The sequence below is a fragment of the Epinephelus moara genome, chromosome 16, assembly GCF_006386435.1.
Source record: "Epinephelus moara isolate mb chromosome 16, YSFRI_EMoa_1.0, whole genome shotgun sequence".
In the NCBI taxonomy this organism is placed as follows: domain Eukaryota; kingdom Metazoa; phylum Chordata; class Actinopteri; order Perciformes; family Serranidae; genus Epinephelus; species Epinephelus moara.
Window position 1 is genome coordinate 33,582,294 of NC_065521.1, and position 22,447 is coordinate 33,604,740.

Here is a 22,447-nt window from a genome sequence, read left to right on the forward strand (position 1 = left end):
TTTCGTGACCATTAAAAAGAAAATCAGTTAGAACTTTAAGGCCTACAAATATCTATTAAGACCTGCAGATACCCTGATAATGTTCCTTAAAGTCAAACGTCACAAAGTTTGTATTATAAACAAACACTATGTCATCACAAAGTACCAAACCTACCTGTTTTTGCTTCTGTTTGGCTTGTGAAACAAGAAAATAACAATCAATGAAAGGAAAAAGAAGACAGCAGAGGGAAAAGTTGGTTTTTATTCCAGCACTAATAGGAGACAGATTTGTAGTACTTACATTCACCTGCAGATGGCGGTGTGGTCCTCCAGCTCCCAGTCACCATGTCCCCTAAACTGGAGGAGTTACCTCCTGTTTTCCTGCAACAGCAACACACTAAATTATCAGACTTACATTGTGGGAACGAGTCCTGTGAGACGTTTGATACCATTAACAGACCTTTGTTTCTGCTCCTGTTTGAGCCTCATGGCCTCGAGTCGCAGAGGGCTGGGGATGAAGGTGATGTCTGCACCCTCTTTTACTAGCCGGCCGATCCACCAGTCATTATTATACTTCTGTTGAGTTCAACACGACACAACAGAACCGTGTCACACATATCTTGTTTTAATGTAATGGAAAGGGTTCATCATCATTAACAACACATCACCACTCACTTCTTTGATGTGCAGGAAGTCTTTGGCATCGAAATTAACTGCAGCTCCTTGGACAGGACAGTCCTCATCCAGAGCTCCGCAGTAACTCACATTCGTCTTTACTGCAAACGCTACAGGTTTGGACTGAATGAGAAAACACTTGTTAGTGATGGAAACTGTGGTATAAAGGTGTGAGACTGTGTGAACCAGAGGTTTGGACTCCAGTCATGTGTCTGGTGGCTTCAGACTTGACTTTTGATTTGACTTGACTTGATGTTCTCCCCAAACCCAAAGATGAAAATTTACATTACAAATATAGAGTGCAGCAAATCAGCTCCTTATATTCCTGAAAACACATATACATTGATTCAATCTTACAGCAGCCAATCACGTAGCACGAGCAGGAGGGAAAGGTGCACTGGACAGATGAGAACTTGGACTGTCACACTGGGCTATTGGGACAGTTCAGTGACCAACAACCATTGGACACCATCATGCCAAACATGAGGCCCAAAACTGAAAAGTTCAATGAGCTTTGTTTGACATTTGAGGCCACACAAAGTTGGTTAAGTTGAGTTTGGGACACCCTGAAATCTTGGTTTCACCCAGATGGGATGGGTTTTGCAGGACCTAGCAGTACAAGCATTCGTAGGCTCTGTGACCATCTCAGCAGCCGGTGCTCTGAGTGCATGTTCGTACTTTATATCATAACCTGCACCTTTGTGAGAATGTAGAACAACAATGCTGAATTATTTTTGGTTTGAAAATTAGAATCTGGACTGTGTGTCAATAGATGGGCTATTTTTCCCCCAAAACCTTGTAAACTTAGGTACACTAGACTGAATAATACACACTACAAGTATGAAGGCACACAATATACTGTAATATTTGTATATTTGGTCTCACACCTATATACATGGCAATTAATCGTCTGCCCTGTAAACCCTTTGGGCAGGACATCTGTTGATGAAAGGTGCTACATTAATATTCGAATACAGACCCATCCAAGTAGATTTTTGTTGTTAGACATAAATAAAATATTAAATGCCGGTATATTTTAGCATGTAATTAGTTGTACATATTTACCAGTGTAACATTATAATGATCATTTTAAGGCCATGTAAAAGTCATCTGCAGGAAGGTCGAGTTGTGGTTGTAGCAGCACAAGGAGCAAAAAATCTAAGCACCTTCATAAAATAATGATCACAAAAAAACAACAAAATGAAGTTAATAATACATTTTTTAAGTTACGGTTTTGCTTGCTCATCCAAAATGTCATGAGACCACCCAGTGTGAGCTGACAAGAATGTACATCAGATGTACAACACTTTGTGTGACGCAGGAACTAAGGCAAAGCCCTGTGGGAAATACCGAGTTTTAGGGAGTCCTAGTTGAGTTTAGCATTTATTCTTTGGCTGTGGGCCAAAATGGGTCATCCACTAATCAGAAGATGAGCAGTTCGATCCCCAGCTCCTCCAGTCTGCATGTCCAAATATCCTTGAGCAAGTTGCTGCAGATGACTAGAAAAGCGCTATGTAAGTGGAGACCACTTACCTGTGGCTGAGCCAATGGAAGATTTGAGTTAGTATCAAGGCTAGCACAAGATTTTTGCATCCAAGATTTGGTAGTTAAAAATTTGTCTTTTAAAATCAATAAACAATCACCAATATCTAACATTGGCTATCTGTCATAGATGTCATAATTCCATGATTACCTGTTTAGGACTTAAAATAGAAAATGTAGGACTTAACTTGGGACATGTTGGTCTGGATTTGGGGCTTGACTCTGGACTTTATACCCAAGACTTGAGATTCACTTGAGACAATTTGTCTCCACCTCTGGTTTGAACTAAAACCACCATTTTGGCAGTAGCTGTACTGTAGATTTAACTCAGTTTTAGTTTTGGTTTATAATCCTTTACAGATAGTGCGGTTTGAGTAGAATTTGTTTCACAGCAAGAGTTTAGAGACAAATCAATTACACACTGTTTTTAAATGGCAGGTGATACTTCATCATCCTCTAGTCCAGTAGTTCCCAACTGGTCCAGCCACAGGGTCCAGATTTCTTCTTAGTCATTAGTTCATGGTCCGCACAGTTTGGTATATTCAGTGTCATACTTCCATTTGGCCATGTCGTCCAGCTAGTCTGCTGTCTCTGTCAAGTAGCTGTCCGTTAGTCACTCATTTTACAGCAGGATATGGTGCTTCAAAATAAAAGCTCTGTGCCGGAAGTTCACTGTACCTTAAAATAAAGTGTGTTTGCGGTCCATTCAGAATGGACCTTGAGAATCACTGCTCTAGTTTGTTTGACATCTGACCAGATATGTCCTTTAGGGGCAGAAACTGGTTGATATATAACGTGTGTCTGCGATGCTGTGATTAAACAGATTATGTTTTAGTTGTGTTTACATGCGAGTTGCTGGTTGAGCACTAACATGCAGTAGGAGGAGCTCAGTCTACACCCAGTATGTTTTGAGTGGGTTTAATACTGAATATTGAGAGAAGAATATTTGTTGTCTTTCATCTGTTGGAGGATCTGGTGTATGGTTGGTAAGAAATATCTGAGGGGGCGGGCGACCCATTAACTAGAGTGGTTGGGCACATACCACATGGGCGCATCACTGAGCAGGGAGTCCCTGGCTTGATTCCCAGTTGGCCGGACCGTTTGCTGCATGTCATTGTCCTTCTCTCTTTCCCCCTCACTACCTGTTTCTTTCTACTTTTACCACCGAAGAATAATGAAAAAAAAACAAAACAGACAATGTGGAGGTGGTGGTGGAGGGGAGTGGCTATATATTGAAGTTCTTCTGGAGGAGTAGAGGCCTACATGTGACTCCAGACTTCACCTCTACATATTTTGACTCATGAAACCGTTAAAACACTACACTTTGTAGTTGTGTATGTCGCCATATGACGTACCTTAGCTCTGTCGAGCTGCAGTTGTGCCTGGCGCTCGGCTTCACGCCGATACGCCTCGCGGTCCTCCTCTGCTGACAGGTCTGAATCCGACGGTCTACTGGTGTACGAATCAGCCGACCCCTGTTGGGAGACATATTACTTGTAATTAATCATTTCTTACATGACGACCAACAAGTCACGTGAATATTGCTGAGGTGTAACACTAAGAGGTGGGGAAGGTAGATCTACTATTCCTGTTCATGCTTTCATCTGTCTCTCTGCTCTGCAGTCTTTGTGTGCAGGTGTGCATGCAAATACGTGTCTGTATTCATGAACACATTCATGTATCTCCAACACAATGCGTTGCTCTCCCACACCAGCCATCCTCTGGTAGACCAAATATAGCACAAAGGAGGCAACTGCTTCCTCTTCTTTCCTGCTTGGCCCCAATCCATTCCATCATCCCCCACAGTGCAGCACATATACATCCTCTCTTCCCCATGTTTATTCTCCAAGGACGTCTCCTCATTAGGAAAATATATGCTAGCTATCATTTTTCATTGTAAGAGGTTTAAGGACACATGCTAGGGGTGGCTGAAAGTGACAGATACAAGTACACAAAGAGACGCTTTACACAAAATAACAATGGTGAAAATGGCTCGACAGGTGCTGCTGTGAGGCTTTTACTCAAAACCTGCAATTATTTAATGAAATGTTTGCGTCATAGCCTATAGAGCTGAAACTATCAGCTATTTAACTGATTCTGATAATAATTTAAATCTTTTCTAAAGCCAAAATGGCAACATTTCCCTGATTTCATCCTCTTATATGTGAAGTTATTTTGCTTATATTTATCTTATATAAGGGTAAGCTGAACATAAACAGAAAACAAAACAACACCATGGACTCTGGAAAATTATTGTGGACATTTTGTTTTACAATTTTCTGACATTTTGTAGCCAAAACTACTAATTATTTAATTGAAAAATAAGATGGAATCAATGATGCTGAATTCCAGAGAGAAAATCGTGTAAAGGAGAGAAATATGAGGTGGTGATCTCGATGCAGTTTGGGTACTCTGTGTGTGTGTGTGTGTGTGTGTGTGTGTGTGTGTGTGTGTGTGTGTGTGTATGTGTGTGCGCGTGTGTGTGTGTGTGTGAGAGAGCTCTCCTATATTTGGTATCTATTTGGCTTCTCTGAAGGAACTCAGTCCTGAATCTGTCAGTAAAAAGAACCGCTGCAGCAAAAACAAATCCAAGTCAGGCAACACATAGAGAGAGAGGTGAGACAGGAGGCAAACAAGAAATGAAAAGAATAAAAGGAGTGAGACGGACAAGAAAACACTCACGGATAAAGGTAACCAGTATTCATGACAACACTTATATGTGTGACAAGATGATCAAACATATTCATCCAAACAAACCAAGGTGTTAAGAAACTAAAAAGCAGCACATAATACAGTTTTCCCTTTGGTTTTCCTCTCCTCCAGAGTGCAGTGACTTAGTCCTGGTCATCCATCTTGCCAACATATACAAACGAATCCTCTGGAGGACCAATTAGCAACAGCACAACAAAAGGAAAATCAGGCTTGAAATACAACAAAAAAAGTGCCCAGACATGAAAAACAACCACCACCTTTAGCTTCCTCTGCACTTCAGAATGCATACATATAATCCAAAATATTTTTTTACCACCTCAAGCCCCCGAGAAAACGGCAAGCGAACACCTCTCCTCGTTTATTTTGTGTGTGTGTGTGTCTATGTTAGATAACTAGATCTGATTTCTAGCACTCACAAGCTCTGCAAGGCAACACTGCACCAGTGCCAGAGCAGCACCGAGAGAGAGAAAAGGAGGGTGAGGAAGAAGAACGGGATGGATAGAAGGAGAGACAGAGAAAAGGAGGGGAGGGAGGATGAGGAGGAGGTGGAGGAGGGGGGTGAATACCGTTGACAAGATATACTGAAAAGAGAAGGATGTTTACGAGGACGGAGAGTGACTGAAAGATGGTTGGTGAGACGAGAGAGTGTATAAACGATTTATACGACAAGATAAAGCGAGGCTATCTCGAGGGGAAGATGAGATTAGAACATAATAAAATGCTATGAAGGAGTGGAGTGAGACCTAGATATCTATCCTCATCGCAGATAGAAGAAAAGAAGGGAAACACAGCAGGAGGAAGGACCATGAAGAGACAGAGACACACAGATAGAGACGGTCAGAGAGTTGCATACCTGGCTGATTAGGAGGACGGCGCTAGAGCCTGATAAAGACATGAATCTGATATTTTTTTTCTCACTGTAACGGCTTCCCTGTCTTCACTGGGAACGCGCTCAAACACACACAGACATAAAAGTGGAATAAATATGGTGGTGGGCGCGAGGGAAAGGCGTTATGTCAGAGAGCTGTTTAATGATGTTAGAACACAGAGAGCTGCCTGGGCTGTGATTGCTGTTCATTATTAATGTTTGGACATGAGGCTGTGGACCTCTGCTGCTACCTGTCAAATCCTAAAACAAAACAGTGTTGCCATCGATGCAACTGAGCAGGAAACAGTGTGTTTTGCAGGTGAAGCTGAGCTGCAATGCAGAGTGTAATGATCTGAGTACATCTTTATTGTCTGGTCTGAGGGTGTCTTGTTTTTTGTGTTGTTTTTTTTTACTGCTAATGTCCCCGTCTGGGGGCTAAATTTAACTCTGTTCTTTCCTATTCTGCTTCTGTGATTATTCTTCACACACTGCAACACTGATGGCCTCAACTCCACAGGGAGGGGCCAACAAGGAAGTGTGTCATCCAACTAGTCGAGTCCTCGAGAGGGCCAAGTCATCCTACGGTCTAGGGACAGAACAGCAGGGGATTTCTACAGTAATTCTATCACGATTTTACTGACACTGTGTTTGCTGGTTTCACAGTTTGCATTCAAATGTGTCCTAGTTTTCTTTTGGAAAGACATGTAGAGATGTTGACTGATTAGCCATGCTAGAGTATGCCTAAGAGCACCTTTTATTGCAACAATTATTGATCGAATTGTAAACAAAAGCTCAGAATGAAATACATTGATGGGTCTTTTAACACAAGGAATAACACTAGACCACAAATAAACCTGTTATTAATGTTACTAGCACCTGTTAGGAACAGGCCTGCTCCAATAACTTGGCCTCCTGTATTGCTGCTGGCAGCTTTCTCGAGAACTGCTCATCCACACGACTTCACACTCGATGCTGCGCTTCTTTGGGTCCTGAGCAATACACCTGCCACGACACAGTTGTGTCCCGTAGCAATGCTAGAGTACACGCATCATTTGTTAAAACCTAACTATTTGGGAACAGACTATTCCTGGGAACAAAAGCGTTCTCAAAGTTACACTGCTGATGCTTGAAATGTTTCAGTTTGCTTCAGTGTAACATCTCTGGTTGAATGTACTGTAGTGCGCAACGTAGAGCGAGCTGTTCGGCGGTGTAACAGTTAACAGGGGTCCCCAAACAATACACTTCAACAGTCGTGCTCAAACTTTTTCAATAATGCCTGCCTGTTCAAAGTGGGAATATAGCGCCATAATGCCGCCTCGACATTCTTTATAACTATGGTTGGGTAAAGGGAGGAGCCGGGAACGGAGGCAGTAACAGCGCAGAAACGAGGTCTGTATAAAATGTAAAGCCAGAAAGTTGTGACCATTGGTGGAACGGTTGTGACACATTTGATTTGGCATTATGTTGGCGACCACCCATGGGAGATTAAAAAAGCAGCTGTTAGCAGTTAGCGGCTATAAATGTCCACAAATCAGGACAACAATGAGATTTGTGAGCTCCTTATCCTCTGAGCAGAGGAACAGATCAGCTGCCATATAACGGAGAAAGTAAATGGTTGTGATTGACATATTATACCATTGTTTTTGTTTAGAAAGCACTGCCAACATGTTTGTCATATATCACACTAGAGGCCGACGCTGTTGTGTTACATGTATACGCCTCTTTTGATTGTCGATTGTTGCCGCGATGTAATGTATAGTCACACACACACACTCTCAAGAGCTCACACAAGACATTACACTTCCTTGGGTCCTCAGCAATACACACACCAAGCGTGAAGTCGATCAGATTAAAAATTGTCAAGAACATCAAAGGACAAACAGACAGAGACTCCCTCCATTTGAGTTAGATTAAACCTGAATTCATTGATTTGGGGGTCACTAGGGGGCAGCAAAACATGCTGTAAACACAACACTGACACATTATAACCATATATACCAACATTTGTACAGTACAGTCAGTTTAATAGGACTTTTTTTGCTGATAACAGCTGCCTGTTATGGCTGAAAACAACCATGTCCAGAGCAGTGAGAGTAAAACAAATCAGTAAAATTAGGAAGTCAAAAACAGACTGTATAGAATAATGGACGTAGCTACTGTGACCTCAACAATTGGTTTGTGGACTCCTATTTTGAACCTGCGAGTTTGCCATCTTGTTTTTTAGAAGCCAGATGTGACCATATTTGGACAAGTGGGTGGAGCTGCGGAGGAACGAGGGCTGGATCTGACTCATAGACTATAGTTACGCTTTGCAAACAGCCTGTTATGCAAGTGACTCCACCTTCCTATAGGCATAACTTTAAGCCTTTATAAAATGTAACAGGTGAATTATATAAAAATCCCCCACCCCCCGTACACTTGTCATGAATGTAGAAATTAGCAATGGAGACCGAAACTGTTATTTGCACCAGGCTGTAAACATGTTAATTTCCGCTGTAAAGATGGGCATTTTAACATGGGTGTTTATGTGGCTTTCAAGGAACTGCCATTTTTGGCACTTCAGGTTGGCTTTTATTTTTCAGCCCTGGTGGTTGCAGCTTGGTGAAAAAATCATAATAATAAGCTGAAAGACACTGAAACCTTGAGTCTGTTGCAGAGTCCAGTTTTAATACTTCTGGGGTTTATCATTATGAGTGACTCCTTTCTCATCACACAGTGATTTGATCTATTGTTAATGTAAATATATGGAAATCCTTTCATTTATAACTCAAACTATTGATTTAAAAGTAAGTACCTCCCATTGTCACAATCAAAATGTTACCTATTCAACCAAAAGCAGCAGATGTCGACAGGTTTGGGTTGTCGTCATTCAGTTACTTTAAACTCACTTATGTTTGATCTCACTGTGAAACTGCAGATCGTCATGCAGCATTACATGGAGATTCATGTTTTCAAGTCCTGTTGTGCCAGCAGCACAACTTTCTGAACAACTTCTGGAAAATAAATATAAAACTGGAGTGCATCTTTGCTTCATAAACAAAACGTAAAAAACAAAAGAGTCACACTCAGTAAACAAAGGTGTTTGCTGGAGTCAGAGGCCACGTATATTCTTCACTCGCAAATAGATAATGTCAAACTATGGACGACACATTTGCTTTAACTTATCTTAACACCATCAGCATTTATATTAGTTCCCTATAAGCCTCACCTCCACTACGTTGTTGTCTGTCCCCGCGTACGATCTCCCAGAAACATGAAGGCTCAATTTACGGCACAAAGGAAGTGCATGAACCATTGCTCAACCAAAACAGAAAGAGGACAGCGCTTTCATTTCCGATAGCTATCCCCAGTTACCAAAGATTATCAGTGTAAAATATTTGCAGTCACTATCCCAGTAGCAGAAATGGTGGACGGTGGAACAACTGAAGTAACTGTGGAAAACAAAATGTGGCATGTTCTGTGTTGTTGGTAGCTGCTATAGGGTCTGAATTTAACTGGAGCCTTATCAGCAAAAAACTGCAGATACGATGCATCTGTTCAGTGTTACTATCAGCCGATAATACCAGTGAACCAATAACTAGGGCTGTCCTGAATACCAGCTTTGGGGCATTGAAGAGGTTGGTGGTGAGGGGCAGTGATGAGAGGACGTCTTTTTGAAACATCAGTCAGTTATTGCATCTAAAATAATGTGACAATAGGCCTCTTTGTTAGCATGCAGGTCGCAATAACATTAACCATAATAGCTAGAAAAATAATACTAAAGAATGCTAAACGGCTAAGCTGTTAGAGTTTTCAGGTGAATTGCCAAGCTGGTTGTAGATTTGTGATATCCCAGTGTCCTTTGAAATATCTAGCACTTGACTTTTTTGGGGGCGTCATCTTTATAAATCTTAAACCTATTCCAGACGCTTGATTTTTTCGACATCTTTCTAGCATATCCGTAAACCTGCCACTGGTGGTCAAACCGTCTATCATTATCACTAAATGTCCTCATCTGATAATAACTAATATTAATGTTGATGCATAATGAATTATGGTGGAGTACTATTTCTTAATTTATGGGCTATTAAGAAATGTCAGGGTAACTGTATAGAAAAACATCTATAATGATTTGGACATTGATTACCTTGGCAACGATCAAAGCTTCGAAGCATTTGGGACAGCTCTACCAATACTTCCTCATATTACAGACATTTTACAAACACACACACACACACACACACACACACACACACACACTGGTTGAAGATATTTGACCATCCAACAGTTGAAGCATACAGCCCCTTTAGGCCCACCTGTGCTTTGAGCTAAATGAATGCATACTACTGTATGAATGCTAATTTGCTCACAGTGACAATGCTAGCACGTTGATGTTTAGCAGGTGTAATGTTTACCATGTTCATCATCCTGGCTTAGCGTGTTAGCATGTTGCTAATTAGCACAAAGCAAAAAGTGAGTTGTGTTTGCAAATATTTGGTAAAAAACCAAAGTACTGGACACATTTTTTGACCTGATGATGCTACTTAATGTACAACTAGATGGTCACTAAATTAACTTAAATTCATCCTCCGGAGGTCATGAACATCTGTGCAAAATTTCATGGTAATCCACCACTTAGTTGTTGAGATATTTCAGTCTGGACTGAAGTGGTGGACTGACCGACACTGCTGTAACTATTACCATCACACTAGCGTGGCCAACTACAATGGGTACCTGGAGTGCAGGAAAAGCACGACTCAGAAATCCACTGCAAGCCTTAAAAATGGTTGGTAGTAACGCTGTATTTATTGATTTGTAATAACTGGATTAAAAGGCAAAACACAGCATGTTCCTTTAAAATTGTGTGAAAGAGTGCGGGGAGTGCACACTAAAGCTAAAATCAAATTTCTCTGGCTTTATTTGCAGGACGGAGATTCTGCACAACAGCAGAATATATTATTCAGGAGGCTGAAACACCAAAAAAAAAACCCTGCAAGCTTCAGTGATTTGGAAATCCAGTAGCCAAATATCCAATTTCAAAAAGTGTTCGATTAACTGTGCGGTCGTAATTCAATGTCAGCAAGTTACACATGCACAGAGCTCTCTTGATACACAACGCAATAAATCATTCTGCAGTTACATCGATATCAAAGTCAAGCTCAGGCATACTGTATGTCAAATTGATCAATCACGAGAGTCGGCGAGGAACTGTGAAGAGCGCGCACGGGGCGACGGCAATCAAAAAGTAAAGCAGGTGAAGGAATGAGAGAAACAGAAGCGTTGTTGGAAGAGGGGGAGGCGAAGGAGGAAGACAAAGGAAAACAGAGAGAGGAGCAGCAACAATGTGATGGAAATGCTGTGAAGAGATGAAGGAGGGAGATGTGAGGAGAAGGAGTTTCAGATGGAGGAGGAGAAGAAGAAGAAGAAGAAGAAGAAGAAGAAGAGGAGGCTGACTGTGTCCAGAGTCATTTGTACTTACTCAGTTAATGTGGTGATGCTGCTGCTGCCGGTCCCTCCCTCTCCCTCTATACACTACATGCTGTAAAATGCAGACAGACTGTACTGTGTCCCGTCCCCTAACCAGGGACGACCTGCACTAGAGCCGGCAACACCTTCTTTTCTATTCTTAACCCACCTCATCCCATCCACACACACACACACACACACACACACCTCACACACACATAACACCAACAACCAACGCAGCTTTTTGCGTCACTTGATCAAACCACCTCTCTAAAAAATCATCCCCTTCTTGGTTAAATTCCAATTCAACATGCACAGGTAGAGAGGGAAACAGCTGCTATGATCACAACACACAGCTGTAGATCTCGCCTCCTGTCTCAGCCCCTCATGTCCTACATACAACACATATATCCACACTTATGGCAGCATACTGCTTATTGTATCCTGCTGCAGAAATGAGTCATACTCCACTGCTCCTCCATAGACACCCCACCCCTATCACAGACAAGAAACTATCTGCTCTGTTTGTGAAATCTACTACTCCTGCATAAAACCCTTCATCCTATCATTTGGAGCTGGCTTAGGGGGGGGGGGGGGCTGTTGTGCGTGCNCTGGCTGGGGGGGGGGGGGGGGCTGTTGTGCGTGCGGAGAGAAGGTATAATGATTGAAAAGAAGCTAAAAGGTGCTCGTGTGAACAATGAACCCACACATCACATCGCCCGAGGCCTTCAAAATGAGCATCATGAATATTTTAAGCTGTGCAATATTCTCAGGGAATCTGGAGATTGTCATTAAGCCCCCCGATCAGGATAACTAATGTCCCCGCCTGAAGAAGATGTCTGCTCAGCCCTTTTTTTTTCTCCCTCCTTCTCACTAACGTCTCTCAGATAGACTGCTCCACATTCCCTCATGCTAATGGTGCTGTGCATGAAACTGAGGTATTCTTCATAATGTTTGCACTGACTCGTTCCTGTAAGAGAGGGATATCAAGCCTCTAGTCCTTAACACCTCATGAGGGATTGTTAATATGGGGCTTTATTTTAATTTATGAAGTGTTGCAACTTCTTTCTTTTCAACCGTATTTTGATTTGAGCTGCAACGATCAGTCGATCAAAAGAAAATGATCTGGCTTCTGTTTTGATAATCAATTAATAGTTTGGGTCAAGCAGGAATGCTAAATATGTGCTCAAATATGAGGATCTGCTGCTTGTTTGTGTAATATATTATTATATTTTATTCAGCGGGAGACCTCAGTGCGAACTGTGAGGAAGCAATATCTTACCTCTGAAGTGGCTGCAAATTTTATTCAAGTTTTAGATAAATGTCCTCCAGTTATTTTACCTGCTTCCTGCAATTTTATTGTTGAAGATTTTAACAGTAAACTAAAGTCAAGTCTTGATTCAGTCGCTCCACTAAAAACAAAGCTGGTACAAGACAGTCATATAACCCCATGGAGAAATGAAGAAATCAAAAAACTGAAAAGAAATTGCAGGATAGCAGAAAGGAGGTGGAGGAAAAACAAATTAACAATTAACTACCAGATATTCCATGAGCAACTTAAAATTTACAATAATGCACTCAGACATGCAAGAAACACTTACTTTGCCAATATAATCAATAATCATAAAAATAATCCCAGAGTCCTCTTCTCCACCATCGACCTTTTAATCAACCCTGATTTTAACAAGTTCCAAAGCACTTCAACAGATTCCCTTTGTGAAGACTTTGCAGTCCACTTTAGAGGTAAAGTTGATGGCATCAGATCTGATATTTTATCCCATCAAAATACAGTTCTTAACACATCTGAATGCTTGTTTTTACCTGAGGAAGCACTGGACAGTTTTGCTCTGGTTGATGCTGAGATGCTTGGTAGAGCTTTCTTCCAAGTGAAACCAACAACCTGTCTTTTAGACCCAATTCCTACATCACTTTTTAAAACATTTTATGGATTCTTCGAAGATGAGCTTTTAAACATTGTGAATTCTTCTCTTCAAATGGGTACTTTCCCCGATGCCTTTAAAACAGCAGTGGTGAGACCCCTTTTGAAGAAGAACAATTTAGATCCTAATGTTCTTAACAACTACAGACCGGTATCCAACTTACCATTTTTAAGTAAAATTTTAGAGAAAACTGTTTTTATTCAGCTTAATGATTTTTTAAATAATAACAACATCTTTGATAAATACCAATCTGGATTTAGGAAGAATCACAGTACAGAGACAGCCCTGCTGAAGATCGTTAACGATCTCAGGTGTAACTTGGACTCACGCAAGTTATCAGTCCTGGTGCTACTGGATCTAAGCGCTGCCTTCGACACAGTAGATCACCCTATTCTTTTAAACAGACTCCAACAGCTGGTCGGCCTCTCTGGCACTGTTCTTAAGTGGTTCACTTCCGATCTCACAGATAGAAAATTATTGGTAAGTATGGATACATGCTCTTCAGAGATCCATGAAATTAAATGTGGTGTACCCCAAGGCTCAATTTTAGGTCCCGTACTTTTTAATTTGTACATGCTGCCTCTTGGTTGTGTCATCAGGAGACATGGTATTAACTTCCACAGTTATGCTGATGATACACAACTGTACATCTCCATGTCTCCTGATGACACAGGGCCAATTGATGCCCTTTTTAACTGTATCTTGGACATCAAATCCTGGATGGCAGAAAACTTTTTACAGCTCAACCAGGACAAAACTGAAGTTTTAATCATCGGTCCTGAGGCTCAGAGAGAGAAACTTTTATCCAAACTACAGGCATTGTTCTTAAATCCATCAATTCAAGTTAAAAACCTGGGCGTTATTTTTGACTCTGAGCTTACTTTTATTCCACACATTAAGCATGTAACAAAAACAGGCTTTTATCATCTAAAAAACATAGCCAGAGTCCGCCCGTTTCTCTCTCGAGCTAACACGGAGACGCTAATGCATGCTTTTATCTCTAGTCGTATTGATTACTGTAATGCCCTGCTTTCTGGTCTTCCCAAAAAAAAAGTATCTCAGGCCTACAACTTTTACAAAACTCTGCTGCACGTGTGCTGACGAAGACCAGAAGGCGGGCCCACATTACACCGGTTTTAGAATCACTGCATTGGCTCCCCGTGTGTTTCAGGATTGATTTTAAGGTTCTTTTAATGGTTTTTAAATGTCTTAATGGTCTTGGGCCTTCTTATCTTACAGAATTGCTTATACGCTACAAACCCTCGCGGACCCTGAGGTCCTCCGGCACTGGCCTCTTGACCATTCCCAAAGTTAGAACACGTGCTCAAGGGGAGGCATCTTTCCACTATTATGGACCCCGTCTGTGGAATGGCCTGCCGAAGGACCTGAGGGCAGCAGAGAATGTAGTTATTTTTAAAAGCAGACTCAAGACCTACCTATTTAATCAGGCATTTAACTAATATTTTCTTAGTTTTCTGATGTTTTACTGTCATTGACACTTTTACTTAGGTTTTAACATCATTCTTAATTTTTTACTGATATTTTAATGTCATTTTTAGTCTTGTACTGAGGTTTTAATGTCACTCTTAGTCTTTTATCGATGTTTTATGTTATTCTTAGTTTTTAACTCCAGTGTTTCCTCAGTGGGGGCCCTCTGCACTGGGGGCTGTGATTGGCCCTGGCTGCGTTGGCGCTGCCTCGTGGGTTGCTTCGACTGGCTGCACTCTGCCTTCTTGGCGGTGGTGTGGGCCCCTCTATCTGCCCATGTTGAGGTGGACTCCGTGTTGGTGTCCTGGTGGCCACGGGCTGTGATCAGCTCCCGGTGCAGACGGTTCCCTGCGGTATTGTTTCCTCACCTGGTTGCTCTGCGCTCTGCCACATGTTTTTATGTCTACATCATGACTGTGTTTGTGGGTGGGTGGGTGTGTGGGTGGCTGGGTGGATGGAAGGGGCATTTCTTCTAACCATGTAAAGCACTTTGTGCTACATTTTTTGTATGAAAAGTGCTTTATAAATAAAGATTGACTGATTGATTGGTTGATTGATTGATTGATTGATTGATAGATATTAGTAAATGAAATACTGTTTTGGTTTGTGAATGTTGGTCGGATAAAACAAGCAATTCAAGGATGTCACTTTGGGAAGCTGTGATGAGCGTTTTCCACTATTTGTGTCCACATCTTATACGTTAAACAGTTAATCAAGAGAATGATCTGCAGATAAATTAATGAAGATAATAACAAAGAAAATAATCGTTAGTTGCAGTGAGCAAAGCATTAAACAAACTGTTTAAATGTTATTCCACTGAGATAATTTATGTCATCAGTTTCATCATCATGCATCATCAGGCTTGCTTAAAGGCCCAGTGTCTAGGATTTAGGGTCATCTATTAGCAGAATATGGTACATAATATTCAAAGCTATTTTTCATTAGTTTATAATCACCTGAAAATAATAATTGTTTTGTTTTTGTTACCTTAAAATGAGCTGTTTATATCTACATACATAGCAGGTCCTCTCCTGTCATGTTTCGACAGTAGCCCAGATCAGACCAATTAAACACTGGCTCTAGATGGGGTCATTTGGGTTTTTGTGTAGGCCTCCATAGTTCTCCTACCCGCTTGGCACACAGGAGAAGTTTCAGTTCTGCAACCTCACCACTAGATGTCACTAAATGATACACATTGAACCTTTAAAGGTATGCTAGCCAGGACTGTTGGTTACTGATTATAAACACACTTGCCAGTGAAAGTGGAAGTAAAAGCCAATCCCAGATTCACTCTAGTTTGGCATTTTGCCTTGATATATTTGTGTCTTTTTGGTGCTGTGTCTCTTGGATGCCTGCTGCTTACTGTCTGGCACCTGGTACACACCAATAAATGTCCCAAACACAGGCAGAGGGCAGAGTCTCTGCATAAAAATACACCGCCACACACTGAGAGTGGGTCATAAGTGATGATTGAGGGGGGGATTACTTCTGTAGGAAGGAGGAAAATCCTGCATGGTATATCTTTAACTTTTTTTTTTCTTTTTTTTTTTACTAGAGATATATGACATCAAATATAAATACAGCAGTTGATGTGAGGGTTTAATTAACAACAGCAAACAAAACATTCATTATTGATTGATCAACCAATAACTGTTTGGTTTAAAATCTATATATATATATTTATAAAAAAAAAAACAATTAAGGGGCAGTTGCTAAAATTTTCTGAGAGTCTGTATTTCAGTGTATCTATCTAATGTTTGCTAACATTAGCTAACAAGTGAGGCTGGAGCTACAAAACATCTGAGTGTGCTGACTGTTTTACCACTTTTTTTGTAAGAGGAAGGTTGTACAGTGCTTCGCAGAAGTATTCACCCCTCTTGGCGTATTTTATGTTTTTATTTTGTTGCATTGCCACCTGTCATTAAAATGGATTTTTATCTGGATTTTTTGTAATGTACCAACATGAAATAGTCAGAATTAATGCAGTGACATGGGGAAAAAAGTTTAAAAAATGCACCTTAATGGGTAAATATTCTACTTTTGATAAGATATGGTGACGTTTTATGACATTTCTAGACGGGGCGAAGGCTACAGAACAACATAATTATGTGCATTTTTTCCTCTTTCTTTCCTTTAGACTGTCATTAATTGAATAGGCAGTATTTCTGATTATTTATTTTTGAACCTTGGAGAAGTACTCATTGTATTGCCCTGTCGTAGCAGCTGATATTAAGACCATGCCTTACTGTGAATGTTATATTTCGTACCTTACTTGTTTTATGTTGTTGTATTTGATGTAATATTTGAAGTATATTAAAAATCCAATAAACACACTTGATCAACTTGACTATAAAGCCTTTAAATAAGACCTGGTGCTACCAAATACATTAGTCATACAATATTGTCAATAGTCAATACAATATTATTGCGATTTTAAATGTGTTGCGATATGCTGAGAATAGCAATAAAATATATTACTATATGTTGGGATTTATTACCTGTTTTCACCAGCAAATAATGTCCCCAAAAAGACACTTTGTCAACATCTGTATTATCTAATAAGACAGTTTTCAGTCTGTTCATCTCACTTCAGTCATTTTCTTTTGAAGCAAAATGTACTGAAAAAGCAACTGATTATATTATTGGAGTAGGCTACCTAAAGTTTAATTTGTATTTGTAATATTAATAATTAATATAATAAAAAAAATGATACTTGGCACTGCGTGACGATAGGATATTGCCACATAGAAATATTGCAATACTATGCTGTATCAATTGTTTCCCCCCACCCTTACTGATTACCTTCAGAAGTCACAATAATTAGTTGGATAAAGTCCACCTGTGAGCAATCTAAGTGTCACATGATCTCAATATATATATACCTGTTCTGAAAGGCCCCAGAGTCTGCAGCACCACCACACAACAGGCACAAAGAATACCAAGGAACTCTTCAAACGAGTCAGAGACAAATTTCTGGAGAACTGAGAACTTACAGTAACTGATATGTTCCTGCTGAGCTCGGTTAAATCCATTTTTACCAAATGGGAAAAAATGTAGCACCGCAACAAACCTGCCAAGCAAGGGCCGCCCACCAAAACTCAAGGACCAGGCAAGAAGGGCATTAATCAGAGAGACACAAAGAGACCAAAGATAAACCTGAAGGAGCTGGAAGGCTCCACAGCAGAGACGAGAGTATTTGTCTATAGGTAGACTTTGATCTGTACACTTCACCGAGCTGGGCTTTATGGAAGAGTGGCCAGAAAATTCAATTTTAGGCCCATATGACCCAAGTACCTTCTTCCATATATTCAGGGAATCTCCTACATGCCTCCTGGCAAAACTCCAAACATTTTTAATTCTTTTTTTATGCATTGACTTGTTTCCTGGCCACTTCTCCATAAAACCCAGCTCTGTTGAGTGTATGGCTTAAAGTCAACCTATGGACATATACTCTAGTCTCTGCTGTGGAGCCTTCCAGCTCCTTCAGGTTTATCTTTGGTCTCTTTGTGTCTCTCTGATCAATGCCCTTCTTGCCTGGTCCTTGAGTTTTGGTGGGCAGCTCTGTCTTGGCAGGTTTGTTGTGGTGCTGCATTTGTTCCCATTTTGTAATAATGGATTTAACAGTGCTCAGTGGGGTGTTCAGATTCTTTTAAACCCAACCCTGAGCTGTACTTCTCTAGAACTTCATCCCTGACTTGTTTGAAGAGCTCCTTTTTCGTCATGGTGCCATTTGCTTGGTGGTGCCTTTCACAACAGGTGTATACTGACATCATATGACACTTAGATTGCACACTGGTGGACTTTATTTAATTAATTATGTGACTTGAGGGTAACTGGTAGCACCAGGTCTTATTTTAAGGCATCATAGGAGGTGAATACATATACACACACCACTGTTTTTCGTTTTTTATTTTCATGTCACTTTACCAATTTTGACCATTTTGTGTAGGCCCATTACGAAAAAATCTAAATAAAATTCCATTTAAATTACAGGTTGTAATGCAACAAAACAGGAAAAATGCAAAGGAGTGAATACTTTCGCAAGGCACTGTGTTATTTCCTCTTTTAGATGATACGGTCATTTTAAATGATCGAAAAATGTGTTTTCTGACAATAAACTCATCAATTCATGAGCACTACTTTATTCCACTGAAGAGGCATTTCCATTTCCTTCCTCACCCATATTTTTAGTTTTCCAGTTTAGGATTTAGTTGATTAAATCCAGACAAAAGCGGGATTAAACACTGTAGGTTTTACACTAACAAATATTTTCATTTTTGAATGATCTGCTGATTAACTGTCTCTATTCATCAGTGCGTTGTTTGGTCTATAAAAAGTCATAATATTGCTGACAACCCAAAGACTGATCAGTCCATCAAATGACAAAGAAAAGCTGCAAATCCTAACATCTGAGAAACCGCCTGTTAATTGTTTTTTTTTATAGTTGCAGATTCATTTTCTGTCTATCAACTTATCAATTAATCAACTGCATCATACTGTCAGTGTTGTTATGTTTCGTATGTGTATGTTTTAATGTTTTAATAAACTTCCAGATGGGCCAAAGACAATTTTCCACCATGGTGAACGATAAAGTTTCATTCAAATCTAATCCATTCTGTCTGATTCTGTTCTAATCGTTTCAGCTCTAGATTAATTAATCAGGACTAAATAGATACTTGAGACGGTGTAAAGCCTGCAGGAATATGGAGAGCCTTGTAGTTTCTGTCATTAGTACATCAGGCTCCTTTTGAGGGAGGATATTTGAATCTTTCCCAACTCCTGACTCTTTGATGTATGGAAGCTCATGAACTTAAGGGGTTCAGGATGAGCTCTGCATGCACAGTCCGTCTGTAGCCTGGTGAAACCCCTTGACTCGTCACAACCTGATTTGTACAGGGATCAAGTTCTCCCCTCTGCTGGACTCTCTCAGACACTACAGCCAGTCCAAATGCATCTTCTAAAACAAACACACGGAGGTCAATTAAAAGCGTCTTGATCACAACAGCTGATCCAGATGAGAGGGGTTTACAACAGCCCTGCAGTAACACCACGAGGCTCAGAAATCAGTTAGAGTTTTGTCTTGAATAACACCAAATCTCCATCTGAGTCTTCCACACGTGCTTGACCTGGAAGCATTAATTAAAAAAACTGGGCTGTGTTGGGATTTTGATGTGAGACACTGCCACTTTTCAAGCATTTTGCTGCTCTCTACTGGGCAAAACAACAACTGAACCTGAGGTGGCAGGTCTCAGGATGGAGATGCAGAGCAGAGGCATTAATGTATCGGATATACGGATAATAAATACAGATGTAAATGTCTTTTTGTAGCTGTTGTGAGTCCAAAAGACGAGCCTTGATTTCTCACCAATAGCTTATACCTGAAACAAATACTAGGCACTGCAGCACTGCCAACAAAACAATGCAGAGACACCTCTTCTGTTGAAAAAGCAACTTCACCCCCTTATAGATTTACTCAGACTTAAGAGCACAACATGGCCTACATTTTCTATAGAAGCTACAGCTCTCTCCTCCCACTGACAATGAGAGTGACTGTGATGTACCAGTGCATGATGTAGCCTACATTGCATGCATAAATAAGGAAAAAGGAAGCCAACAAATGGTTCTGGGAGCTTTTTCTTTCTTTTTTACCTGCCGTTTGATGAAGCTGGATGTTGTGTCAGAAGACGTGCTGCCATCTGAGCGTTTGAAGCGGCTCTTGCGTTTAGGCAACTTCCTGGGCAGCTGTGATAAAATAGACACACAGGTGAGGGAATAAAGACAGATAAATAGACAGATATGCAGTATGCTGATTTTTTTTAAGGCTTTTTCTTGGATTTTTGACAATGTAAAAGCCTACATTGTGGGATTAGAGGTGTAAAACCAGCTGTAGCTTTGCCAGTATCACATATATTCCAGGACTAAATTAATCCAGCTGCACTGCTGGTCTGTGTAATGCAGGAGACAGATTTTCCCCAGGCCTCTTGTACACAGTCCATTAATAAGAGAGCATGGTGGATGTTGCGGTGAGTGTGCTGACAGGCCCTGTAGATTCAGGCTACAGGTGAGTCAGAGTCATGATCTGCCTGTTGTGTGCCAATAAAATTCAGCATATATTCACGTCACTGCTTTGTGCTGCTTTACATCCATTGCTGTGAGCAAATGCATTGAAATAAATAATAAAAAATATCATTTTAAAAAAGGCCCGATGAGACTCAAGCTGTAAATGTATGAACACTTAAGATTTCATCCTCTCAGTGTGTGTGAGTGTGTGTGTATGACAGGCATAATAACCATATGTGAGCCCACCTAATGATCGCACCCACTGGCTTTCCACCGATCAAGCATCAATCTGCAGTTTCAGTGAAGGCGGAGGTGGAAAAAAAATGTATATAAATAAATAAATAAAAAAGTAGCTCGCTGCCAAACCGCGACGCCTCAATTGCAACAACAAGTAGCAGGACATTAGCTAACCATTTCCCTCCTCCGCCCGCACTTTGCTCGTTAGATGTGTGTGAAAAGTGTGCTGGATTTACCTGGAAATAGTGCGACTGGGAGCCTGTTTCCACAGCAGACAGAGGGTCTACGGGCGATTTGGACATTTTGACTTGCACCATCTATTGAGAGCGCAGGGAGGCGGGATGCACACAGACATGGGTTACTGGAGGAAACAAGGGACACAAAATACATCTAAAATGCAGTAAAAGACAGCGGGGGAAGCGGCATGAAGGAGCGGGGGGGAAAGCGGTTAATATCCGAGCTCAGATGAAATGAAAAGCTAAGCTAGGGATAAAAAACAAAATGTGTGTTTTAAGCTACATCGGGGGTAAAAATGTAAAGCGAACAGGAAAAATACCGGAGCTAAAATAAACCGTTAGGACTGAAGCGTCATCGCTGGAGCAACCGTACAGGCCCGTACTAAGTGTGAGTCTGTGCCGGGGGTGTCAAGGTTGGCTTAGCCGGTGCAAAAATCAATTCAAAAGAGGATACAGGTATACAGGTTTAATATTTCTTCATTTAGAGGCGTGTTGGTGTATATACACATCGTGTTACCGCTCGTTTGTGTGTAATATCTGTTTGGTAAAGGGGGGCTCAAACAGTAAACCACAGTCAAATGTATGTGGAATCTTCAAAGAGTGGATCTTTGAATTCATAATACAGGGGTGATTTTTGGGGGGTATCATATATAAACACAGTATGTGATAAACACATTTTTCTTTTCTTTTTTATACATTGTATTAACAAATAGTACCAGTGTCTTTTTTTATTTTAAATTAATCTCCACTTTTTCACAATCATGTGTTCAAGCTGAGTTCAAGAGCTACAGACTGTAGGGGAGACTGGGGTTGGTTGTCACTTTTTAATCTTGTGTGAATTGCTCATCATCAAAGCATCTTTCAATAGTCATTCCTGCATTAACCTCCTGAGACGTCAAAGTCCCAATGTCCTCAAATTACATGATAATAAAGTCCCAGTGTCCTCATACAAGACGATAATAAAGTCCCAATGTCCTCAAACGAGTAGTCTACTTCCTAACAGTGTCTGAGCTTGTTACTGTCGCTTAATTCGGTCAAATGTGTTGCCATATCAAACTACAAATTATATATAGTCATTCCTACATTAGATGGAAGCCTAAGATCTTGGTTTGAAATGGGTATCCCTCTCATTTTTAGAACTTATTGTAACAAGAAGTTATTAACCATCAAAGACACTGAAACATTGTGATGACCAACCCCATCACAGGGTTGGTTGTAGGCTACAGTACAGATGGGAATGTATTAGTTGTATATGTCCATGATAA

General features: G+C 40.6%; 1 protein-coding gene across 1 annotated transcript in view; it reads right to left on the bottom strand.

The window, feature by feature from the left end:
• Positions 1-21,485, bottom strand: part of cacnb3a (calcium channel, voltage-dependent, beta 3a) — a 34,520-nt gene extending 13,035 nt beyond the window's left edge. Inside the window, exons 1-7 of the mRNA XM_050066014.1 lie at positions 21,183-21,485; positions 20,299-20,391; positions 3,552-3,671; positions 655-777; positions 440-555; positions 281-360; positions 155-174 (exon numbers count right to left, since the gene is read on the bottom strand). Of these exons, the coding sequence (XP_049921971.1) occupies positions 155-174; positions 281-360; positions 440-555; positions 655-777; positions 3,552-3,671; positions 20,299-20,391; positions 21,183-21,263 (633 nt within the window). The 5' untranslated portion in view covers positions 21,264-21,485. The remainder of the gene's footprint in view (positions 1-154; positions 175-280; positions 361-439; positions 556-654; positions 778-3,551; positions 3,672-20,298; positions 20,392-21,182) is intronic.
• Positions 21,486-22,447: the final 962 nt, after the last annotated feature.